Source organism: Oncorhynchus gorbuscha, linkage group LG14 (genome assembly GCF_021184085.1).
Source record: "Oncorhynchus gorbuscha isolate QuinsamMale2020 ecotype Even-year linkage group LG14, OgorEven_v1.0, whole genome shotgun sequence".
Lineage (NCBI taxonomy): Eukaryota > Metazoa > Chordata > Actinopteri > Salmoniformes > Salmonidae > Oncorhynchus > Oncorhynchus gorbuscha.
Genome location: NC_060186.1, coordinates 17,306,186 through 17,317,472, shown reverse-complemented (window position 1 = coordinate 17,317,472; position 11,287 = coordinate 17,306,186). Strand labels below are relative to the sequence as shown.

The window sequence follows — 11,287 nt, the reverse complement described above, 5'->3', positions numbered from 1 at the left end:
TGTATTTAATATCATTCTGCTCCAGCCATTACCACGAACCCGTTCTCCCCAATTAAGGTGCCACCAACCTCCTGTGGTAGAAATACAAATAGGTTTGGGTAAAGCAAAATTGAGATTAAGTGTGTGTGTGGGGGGGTAGGTTATGTGGGAAGGTTTGCAGGTCAGGCATGCAGAGGGTAGAAGGAGAGCATGCTTGGCTCATGCAGGGGGAGTGGGATAGTGTCTGGGTGGAGGAGTGACAGTGCTCTTTGCCTAACCTAAATACCACTGGTGGAGTTGAATTGGGTCTGAGAGAGCGGAGAGTATGTGTATTAGGGAAAGGGGGGACACAGTGTGTGTGTGGGGGGGGGGGGGGGGGGGGTTGTCTCTCCCTTGGCACCCAGACTGGGTCACAGTCTTGTCAAGTGTAGGTATTCCCTAGAATCCCTAGTGTGGGTGATTGGGGTCAGGCTCTGACCTGGCCTGGATCAGGAGAGAAACAGATGGGTGAAGAAGTAGGCTAGGCTATGAAGAGTTGTGTGTGTGTGGAGAGGTTGACTGGGCCCACATACAAAAAGATTGCATCTATTTGTATCTTCCCCAATCTGAAATATACACCTTACATGTGGAGCCAGAAGAATTTAGAAATAATTAGATCCAAATGGCTCAATACCATTATTCTCTCTCTATTCACTGAACAGATCCTTTCACTGGTATCTTAAGTTTCTTAATGATATAAACTCAAATGGTCCTATGTGACTGCAGGCTATAGCCATGCTCAGGGCTATAGCCATTCTCAGGCTACGTGCCACTAAGGCAGTCACGTAGCCTATCATCTCTGTTACCCAAAACTAAAATTGTTTGCGAAAGTTTGTCACTTCACGTTTTATGCAAACTCTGTCCAAGAGAGATTAAAGAGCCTATTGAGAGTGGAGCCCATTATTTTGAAACCCAGCACTTCTCTACTTTGTATTTTCCTGCACCATATCCTGTGTTGCTGGAATGAAAAATATTTCACTTGAAAATATAGGGTGATATAGTTGTTGCCAAAGTGTTTTAATGATTTGCATAAAATAAATATTAATCTGCACCAGAAAGTCTCCGAATAGGACATTGGCATGACACTACATAATATTTGGAGACAAAGTGCAAATGCAATAAAAATACAAATAAACTCTCATTGAGTCATATTTCTGAAGGTTTACTGAGGTGCAATTCTGCACGTGCACCGCCGGGATACTCCCATTTGCCATGATAGTGGATTTACCGTCATCAGCCACAAGGTAGCGCAGCGTCACTCTCCCTGAGAGCGCGCGCCCCGGTGGAGTCATCAAATGTCACGTTGTTTCCTGCTCGGACAGTTTAAATAAAAGAACTGGGACACAGCCGGGTAGATTAATGCACCCGCACAGGCTGAACGCTATTAGAATAGAACACAGCAGCTCTTAACGACTGCTTAGCTCGCCAATATATTCTGTTTCAGACTATTTGTCTGGTAGAGAAAACCGACAGCTGATCCAAATCATTTTGAATTGTATTCTACTGTTTTCATTTGATCTGTGCTGGGCTGAAAGCGCGTAACGGTGGTATTTTGGGGGGACTGATATTAGTGGGAAACCTAGGTTTCTTTCTTATTTTATTTCACTACCCTCTAGGAATGCTTACTCAGAACAGGATACAAAAGATCTGGATTCCTTCAAAGGATGACAAACCGGCAGTCCCCCGGCGATGTAAGTAGTAGCCTAACCCGCGGCTGGCATCAGCGTCCACCTGATTCATTCAAGGTTTCATTTAGAAAAAAAGTCCATAGGATAAAGGTATTACTTGGCATTATCTTTGATAATTATGCTATTGATTTATTCACAATCTGACAAATAATAATGTCATTGAGCCTATAATAATACAGGGGGGAAATGTGATTGCATGTTTTGATGCATTACTCGCTTTGTTTTTTTTTTCAATGGGCTGTTATGGGTCTAGGTAACGTACTTTTTGAAACCATTCAACATAATAATTTCAAAGCAGCTTAGTTTTCAAATGAACCAACCGACTAAAAAAGTACACTTGTTTGTAATTACTATAATTATGCTAAAAGTTCCTAGATAGCATATGCCCTATTAGCCTAGCCTATCCAAACTGGCCATTGGCACGCAGCCAGGTCGGGATTCACAAGTAGCTATAGAGGGTAGTGGTTGATAGTGCTCACCATAGCAACCACTCAATAGCCCCCATCCAGTCCATAGTTTCCACTAGTTACACAGCCACAAAGTGTTTGTTTTTTTAAGAATACGTTTTGGTCTTAATTTAAGGTTAATGCTAAGCATACAGTGAGCAGTGTGGTTATCGTACGGGTTATGTTCAAAATCACATTTTAGGAAGAGAAATTGTAGAAATAGGCGACCTGTATGACTTCATTGCTGTGGTCCCGAGGGCTTCCCGCTCTGCTCGTTACAGCCAGGAACCGTTGTGTGGGTGGGAGAGACGGGGGGATTTCACATGCAGAGACGCATCGGGCTCCGATTGGATGAACTATCGGGCGAGCTGGATACTCGTGCGTGTCTGCATGGGGCGAGCTGGATAATTGGCTGAAAAATGGCAAAATAGGCGGGGTTTATGACTTTGTGGCTGTGGTAACTAGTGACGACAGTTTGTAAAGAGCCGACTGATCAATATCAACGGCCTGAATAGCCACTGCTTAATTCACTGACGTCAGTGTGTTTGTCCTGCTGCGTGTCATACAGAGGGGAATGAGTTTATGCCTTATGCCGCGTTCATAACAACGGTGAACTCGCAACTCGGAAATCTCTGACTTCGAAAAAAAAAGGAGCTCAGACTTTTGGACGGTCATCCAACTCGGAATACAAATCGGAAACTCGGGCATCTTTCTAGAATTCCAACTTTCCGACCTGTAAATCACTGACATTATGATTTGACCTAGTTTCCCCCCCAAGTTCCCAATTGTCTTGAAAGCACCAATAGCTGGTGATGTCTGTATCACATGGACATTCAGGCAATGAAAACTAACACCCAGAAAGTCCTAGCCTGTAAACAAACATACACACCATCATAGGCATTGCTTTAAACCACAATAATAAAATATTTAGCAAATGCCATCTAAAATCTAAGTGTATTCGTCATGTACACAGGATACAAAATGGTGCAATCAAATGCTTACTAGCAAGCTACCTCTCAACAGTGCAGTGAAAAATCTAAGAAACAAATAACACAGGCACCTCTTCCCCAGTCTAAGCTATGTCTCACTTCCCTGCATTGTCTCCATAAACCTTTTCATGCCTTAAAGACTGAATTGCATTCACTCATGCACAGTGGTCCTGACATTGGAATCATCTAGTAGGAGGTTTATCAGTCAGGAGGGGGGAGAGACAGCTTCAGCAGTGTCTCTGCAGGTAGACGCACCATCTTGACCTCTGGGGAACTGGGGAAGGGTCTAGCTGGGGGCAGCAGACAGGTGGGAGGGAATTAGTATTAGTGTCTATCCACGACCATGACCATCACTGTGCTGCCTAGATCAGTAACCCAGACAGTCTCCCCAAGTCTATAAGAGGATGTACAGCTCTCTGACACTGCGGGAGGAAGGGCGATAGATCAAGTGGGATGCTGTGAATAGGTGAGGGAAGGAGAAAGAGGAAGGGGTGGGTAGAGAGAGAGGGAGGGGTGGATAGAGGGAGGGCGTGATGGCCTAAAAGCTTTATAGCTGTTTTTCCATCGAGGAGGTACTGTGTCCTGGAAAGTGGATTAGAGCTGGTAGGAGCATGTGAATGAGAGGCATTCATCACTGAATGAAGATGCAGTAGTGTTTACACTGTAGACAGGTATTGGCAAATGGTTTGTGTGGATAATATGCAGTGTCATTATTGTGTGTAAATTAAGAGTACACAATTAATCAGGTTGATTGTGTTTATGGCTATTGAACCATATTTGAATATTTATGTCTCTCTCTGTCTCTAGTGACAGGGGCCCCCCATCTGGCCAACCCCCCCACAGTGATTGTGATGGTGGGTCTGCCAGCCAGGGGGAAGACCTACATGTCCAGGAAACTCACCCGATACCTCAATTGGATCGGCATGCCCACCAAAGGTACACAGCACACACAGTCAGCACATGACGAGACACATCAACAGGTGTAGCTAACAGATTAGTAACGTTTATTATTAGTCATAGTAATGTTTACTAACGTTTATTTGTTGTATTTACTCACTAAGAGGAAAGTTGGGGTTACAAGGGTGGAGGTTGAATTATTGTTCTTGAATTGGAATTTCCTGCCATTTCATCTTGTTCCTTTTCCTCTGTTTTAGTTTGCAGATTTACCACAAACTGGGCTTGGGCTCACTGCCTCCCTCCAGAACATTCTATTTACCATTGTTAGTTTGTTTTTTGCCTCCAGTCTTCAACGTGGGAGAGTATCGCAGAGAAGCAGTCAAGAACTACAGCTCGTATGACTTCTTCAAGGCTGACAACGAGAGTGCCTTGAAGATCAGACAGTGAGTCCACCCCTTCTCCCCATCCTACTCTGTGTTTCACCATGACAAATTCTGAGCATCATGTGACGTCATTGATCATCAGAGTGTACTTGAAACAAGGCTAACAGAGATGATTTATTTTCTTGCGTAGACAATGTGCCTTAGCAGCTCTGAGGGACGTTAAGTCTTACCTGACAGAGGAGGGAGGCCAGGTTGCAGTCTTCGATGCCACCAACACCACTCGTGACAGACGAGACATGATCCTGGACTTCGGCAGTGAGAACAGCTTCAAGGTCAGTGGTGTTTCTATGGTTACGAGAGGCTTGATGCGATCTCAAACAGAGACGCGATCAAATGACTCACCATGTCGTTCAATCTAAAGATGATAAAAGGACTCTAAATGTGTGTGTGTGCAGATCTTCTTCATCGAGTCGGTGTGTGATGATCCCAGCGTCATCGCCACAAATATCATGGTGAGTCACAAATCTGAACAGAACATCTGAGAAACATGTTATTGGTTGGCTCATGTTCCTGCAAGGTTCCTCTAATGTTGCAGCCTGACGTTAGCTACTGAGCTATAATGTAATTCTTAGTGAGTGTCTTACGCTGTCACCTGACCTTTTACTTCTTCCCATGACAGGAAGTGAAGGTGTCCTGCCCAGACTACCAGGACTGCAACAAGACAGACGCAATGGAAGATTTCCATAAGAGGATAGAGTGTTACAGGGTTCACTACGAACCCCTGGACCCAGACCAGTATGACAGGTAGCCCCTAAACCTCATATAGCTTATTCACTGTTCATACCTGTTGACCCTAGCTACGGTTTACTGTGTGATCTGAGAGTGGCTTAAACCTGATTTAGAATCAGTTTGGCCTTTTAGATAATAATAAATAATATTATATGGAACTCTGAGATGTTTCGTGAATTCAGGCCCTAGACTAAACTAGTTCTATCCCCCTACGTAGGAGCCTGTCCTTCATCAAGGTGATAGATGTAGGCAGAAGGTTCCTGGTGAACCGGATCCAGGACCACGTCCAGAATAAGATAGTCTACTACCTGATGAACATCCACGTCCAGCCCAGAGTCATCTACCTGTGTCGCCATGGAGAGAGCATGCACAACCTGCAGGGACGCCTGGGGGGAGACTCAGGGCTGTCGCCAAGGGGGAGAAAGGTACGAGAGTAGAAACACACTCCTATACACACATGTACACGCATACTAGTTTGACACAAATAAACACACACACTGGTCTCTTACTCTCTCCTCCTTTCTCTTTGTGTAGTTTTCTGGGGCGTTGTCGATGTTCGTTAACGAGCAGAACTTGACGGATCTGAAGGTGTGGACCAATCAGATGTGTTGCAGCATCCAGACTGCTGAGAGCCTGGGAGTGCCCTACGAACAGTGGAAGGCCCTTAACGAGATAGACGCTGTGAGTCACACACACTAGAATAGACTACTCACTGGACTGTGTGTGTGGTGCTTCATTTAAACAGCTCTAATGTGAGGTGTGTGTTGTGTGCACAGGGGGTGTGTGAGGAGATGACGTACGATGAGGTGAAGGAGAAGTACCCCGAGGAGTTTGCTCTGAGAGACCAGGACAAGTATTACTACCGCTACCCCACAGGAGAGGTTAGCACAGTACAATATACTACTAGAATCAACCTGCTACTGCCAACTACTGTACAGTTACACATGGACATAGTTCTAGTGTTTAAAATGCTGCGAATCGATGTGTCTGTGAAAATGTAAAGTTAACCCTTCTCTCTTCTTTCTCTCTGTCCCCTCCCTCCCCCTCCCTCCAGTCCTATCAGGACCTGGTCCAGCGGGTGGAGCCAGTGATCATGGAGCTGGAGAGACAGGAGAACGTTCTGGTTATCTGTCACCAGGCTGTGATGCGCTGTCTCCTGGCTTACTTCCTGGATAAGAGTGCAGAAGAGATGCCCTACCTGAAGTGTCCCCTCCACACGGTGCTGAAGCTCACCCCCATTGCCTACGGTGAGAACTTGTACACCTTTCACTTTACCGAGCCAAGACAATATGACCAGAAAATATCAGAGACAGGACAGTACGGTTCAGATTGTCTCTATGGTGTGAATCGGGCATTAGGGTCAATTCTATGTTCTCTAGCTTGTCCAGGGCAGGAGAAATATGGTGAGGTCTAAATATCTGTTCTGACTGTGGTGTGTGTGTGTTTTTACTCTGTGTACAGGCTGCAAGGTAGAGTCCATCTCGCTCAACGTGGAAGCGGTGAACACCCATAGAGAGAGACCAGAGGAGATGAAGAAGTATCCTGGGACTTTGATCAGGAGGAACAGTGTGACCCCCCTGACCAGCCCCGAGCCCAACATCAAGAAACCCCGCATCGACGGCCTGGACGAACCCCTCCAGGAGCTGCCCCCCTCGCCCATGTCCCTCTGTACTCCTTCCCACCTCACCTTGGCCGGACAGGTGAGTGTCTCTCTCTCGCTCACCCTCTCACACATACATCTTTGACTCCTCAAACCTACTGGAGGACATCTTTTATCTCTTTCTCTTCTGCTCTAAGCAATTTTCCATTCTACGCTGTTTGTCTCTTCACTCTTTCTTTCTTTTCATAATTTCTTCCTTCTCCTCTTCACTGTGCAGCACTGGCTGGGCAAAGTCTGCCTGTAAGTACCTGTCTCTCTCTCCTCTCTCTGCCTTTCTTTGTTTCTTTCTTTCTCTTTCCAATCCTCTCCCCCTCTCCCCCCCCCTCTCTCCTTCTGTAGCTCAGTTGGTAGAGCATGGCGCTTGTAACGCCAGGGTAGTGGGTTCGATCCCCGGGACCACCCATACGTAGAATGTATGCACACATGACTGTAAGTCGCTTTGGATAAAAGCGTCTGCTAAATGGCATTTATTATTATTATTATTATATTAAATAAATCATCCTCGGTCAGTGTTCCATTGAATGTACTGTGTAAGATCCCAGTAGTTTTCCCAGGCTGGTTTCTCACAGACACGCTACAATGTGGTTTTGAAAACCATCCTGTTACTCCCTGAGGAATACATGTGCCAAGTGCCTCCCTCCCTTTCCCCCCCCTTCCCGCTCACGATGACCTTGTGTACCATTTCAGCCTCGCATTCCTTCCAGCTGATGTCAGAGTATTGTACAAGCATTGCTATCTGCATGTTACGACGCCAACCCCCACACACTGTTATGTGACTTACGTCTTCAGAACGTCTATATTTTCAATGTGTTTTCTGATCTGTTTAAAGACCTCTGCCCATCTGCACAGTCCTTCACTGTCTGAAACTGGTCTCTCTTTTGGTGTTTCAAAGGTAAAGTGAGAAAGCAGCTAGATTTAGCTCCCAGCTTCTTATTATGTAGTAGTGTTGTGTCTCAGACTCTGCAGGTACATGTTGACAGGTGATAATTATTCAGGGTGTGGAAAGATCCAGTCGACTTAAGTCACAATCAGAAGGGGCACTTGTACACTGAGTGTACAAAACCGTAAGAACACCTTCCTAATATTGAGTTGCAACCCCTTTTGCCCTCATAACAGCCTCAATTCGTTGGGTCATGGACTCTACAAGGTGTCGAAAGCGTTCCACAGGGATGCTGGCCCATGTTGACTCCAATGCTTCCCATAGTTGTCAAGTTGAATGGATGTCCTTTGGGTGGAGGACCATTTTTGATACACAAGGGAAACTGTTGAGCAGGAAAATCCCAGCAGCGTTGCAGTTCTTGATACAAACCGGTGCTCCTGGCACATACTACCATAAACCATTCAAAGGCACTTTCTTTTGTCTTGCCAATTCACCCTCTAAATGGCTCACGTACACAATCCATGTCACAAGGCTTAAAAACCCTTCTTAATTAAAAAAAAACTTTATTTAACTAGACAAGTCAATTAAGAACAAATTGTTATTGACAATGACGGTATAGGAACAGTGGTTTAACTGCCTTGTTTAGGTGCAAAACAACAGATTTTTACCTTGTCAGCTCAGGGATTCGATCCACCAAGCTTTCGATTACTGGCCCAACGCTCTAACCAGTAGGCTACCTGCCGCATCTAACCTGTCTCCTCCCCTTCATCTACACTGACTGTAGTGGATTTAACAAGTGACATCAATAAGTGATTATAGCTTTCACCTGGTCAGTCTATGTCATGGAAAGAGCAGGTGTTCTTAATGTTTTGTCCACTCAGTGTACAGTAACACCCATAGACAAGTAAAAACACACACTCTTACACACCCATTGTAGCTCTATAGTTAGTTGTTGAGGTGTACCTTAGACGTGGGATAGGGAGATTGGATAATCGTTTTTGAGCCCACACGTGGTTTACATTTACCATGGAATATGAATGAGTAGCTCATCGAGGCTTCAGACGACATGGATGAGCAGAACCAAAGCCTCTGTCACGTTACGTCATCTCATGTTAAGCCTGGAGTCACTTAGCCTATAGGACAGGATCTTTCCCTCTCTTTGTTTTATGTGTCTTGTTTCACAGATGACTCTTAGTTTGTTTGTTTGTAATGGTTTCCCCATGTCTTCTTAACAATTTGATGCTTTTGTTTCCCTCAGAACATGAAGAGAAAGTCCAACAATCGCCATGAGATCCTGCAGCTCTGCTAATGAGATCGCACCGCCTCGTCACCTGATCCAAGACCCCAGGAAGTGATGCCGGCAAAGAAAATTCAACAATGTCACCAAAATGGCTATTGTTGTGTTCCCCCCCCCATTTGCCTCTTTCTGGAGATCACAGGGCACTACTGTTCTCTTTTCTCACGCAGACGTGTTAGTGAGTGTCTGGTCTGTGTGTTATCTGCCAGTGCTTGTAGTTCAAACACTTTTCCTCTGGGAAAGAGATAGTGAGAACACTGTACATTAGAGGTCTTCTCGGGTCCACCCAAACCCAAAATACCGGAGACTCGAGCAGGCCCGGGTCCAAAATTCTAAGTTTTCCATCGGGTATGTGCCGGGTCCTGTTTGATTGTAATCGGGTCTTGGGTCTATGTAACAACCGCTGATAGACCCGAGTGGACCCGGCCATGGACCCGGACATGACTCTGCATAGCCAATAGCATATTTATTTACCAGTTAAACATAATGTATGCTACTGTACAATATGTTCAGTGAATGTCTTGAGGAACACTGACTCACCTAAGCTGTGGTTGGTTCTCACAAGGTTTGTACAGAAGATGGGGACAAACTAGCATGAATCAACCACTCTGTTTTCTCAGAAGTGAATCTGTAGTGACAGCTCACCCTGGATCTGTGGTTTAATTAGGGTAATAGCTCTGATTCTAAGGAGCTATTATATCTGGTTTGAGTGACTACTTGGCGGTCGGCAAGGCATCCTTCAGAGAGCTGGAACCAGGCCAAATATTTAAGTCTCCCTTTCTTGACACCCTCCTGAGATCTGAGTGATGAATGGTTATATCACTCTTTTAAAAACTGATGGAAACGTTTAGTTTACGATGTAAACATTTTCCTATAGGGATGCCTCTGAAATAATGATTCTCCAAATTGTGTTAATGACTCTGACTTGTTGACATTGAGCACTTATTCACTTTTTTTGTTATGATTTAAGATTTGAGTATCATACTGATACTTAAAGGATGTTAAATTGAATGACCGGTGTACTCATGTGCTATGAAATGAATGATCCTTTTGATCCTGCACAGCAACGTTGACATCCCTGTTGACTTGTGTGTATGACTGTGTCCATAGACACAATTGTCTCTTTCTGTGTTTCTCTCCGAAAGGAGATTCGGACCTAGAGTGCCTAGTGTTTGTCCTGCAAGCCCAATGCGGCTTCTGCACCCATATAGCTGGCCATAGAAATTCAGACATATGGTACCTTCAGAGTACACGCAGTGTAACGTGATTCACTTTTCTTTGTAAGACAGCTGTTAACATGTGTGAGCACTTATATCTTTGTTATGAAAATGCGTTCTGTAAATAGACATGTAAATATATCAGACTTGAAGGAACGCTCAGTGTTTTGGAATGTTCAAGTCTAGAATTGAGTGGGAAGGTATTTTGTAGATGTTTGTACTGATCACTGTTTGAAGGATTAATAGTTCATTGTAAGGAGTGTACTGTTCTGCCTCACAAAGGTAAAACACAGTAACTACGCCAACAATGAAACTGAGAAAAATGGCTTAAGTTTTTTTTGCTAGCCAGCCAAATATGTTCTGCATATCATATTGGCAGTACTACTTTTGTTCATTTGTTTGCTTCTGATACTTGAATTTAGTTTTTTTTTGTAAGACATTTTTTCTCAAACTATTTATTTCTATGTAGATTTAGATAATCGTTTGGAGCGGATGGCACCTGGTCTTGCCTGAGTACTGTGTATGACTTGTGTATGCCAAGCAAAGCGTCTGAGAGGACAACATGTGTATATTCTGCATTTGCTGGGCCAATAAATCTGCGGGAAAACAAGCCATCTTGTGGATGTCACATCTTAAATTATTTATGTTTTTTGGGGCACACTATCTGAAAGGCAAACACCCTAACATTGTGTTTCCCTTTGGAGAAGTATGCTAGAACCTTTTAAAGCAACTAAATTGTCACAAACACTTGCGATTCTTAAAGGTACTATAGGACAATATGGAAGTGTATTGAGAGTGCTGAGGCCTGTAGAAAAAACGACTTGATAGGGTGTTTGCCCTATCATATCAATGTGTTTCAATTTGCAGAGGGAGACCAGAAACTTTTTTTTAAAAACTGGAAGCTGGAATTTGTTGTTGTTCCATGCCACATTTGAACACATCTGTTTAAATAGTGTCACCAGAGCCAGCACAACACTAGCTGTCAACACCTAAACTGGCCTACAGGTAACTGCCAAAATAAAG

General features: G+C 44.3%; 1 protein-coding gene across 3 annotated transcripts; it reads left to right on the top strand.

The window, feature by feature from the left end:
- Positions 1-1,362: 1,362 nt before the first annotated feature.
- On the top strand, positions 1,363-10,878 carry LOC123994565 (6-phosphofructo-2-kinase/fructose-2,6-bisphosphatase 3-like). Of its 3 annotated transcripts, none has more exons than XM_046297314.1 (13): positions 1,363-1,709; positions 3,949-4,077; positions 4,385-4,481; positions 4,612-4,753; positions 4,877-4,933; positions 5,101-5,225; positions 5,428-5,635; positions 5,745-5,891; positions 5,987-6,091; positions 6,265-6,457; positions 6,672-6,910; positions 7,088-7,110; positions 9,009-10,878. In XM_046297314.1, the coding sequence occupies exons 1-13, from the start codon at positions 1,637-1,639 to the stop codon at positions 9,013-9,015; spliced, it is 1,545 nt and encodes a 514-aa protein (XP_046153270.1). In that variant the 5' UTR covers positions 1,363-1,636; the 3' UTR covers positions 9,016-10,878. The 3 variants fall into 3 exon arrangements, with proteins under 3 accessions (XP_046153270.1, XP_046153267.1, XP_046153268.1); XM_046297311.1 differs by lacking the exon at positions 9,009-10,878 and adding an exon at positions 7,700-8,019; XM_046297312.1 differs by lacking the exon at positions 7,088-7,110.
- The last annotated feature ends 409 nt before the right edge of the window (positions 10,879-11,287 follow it).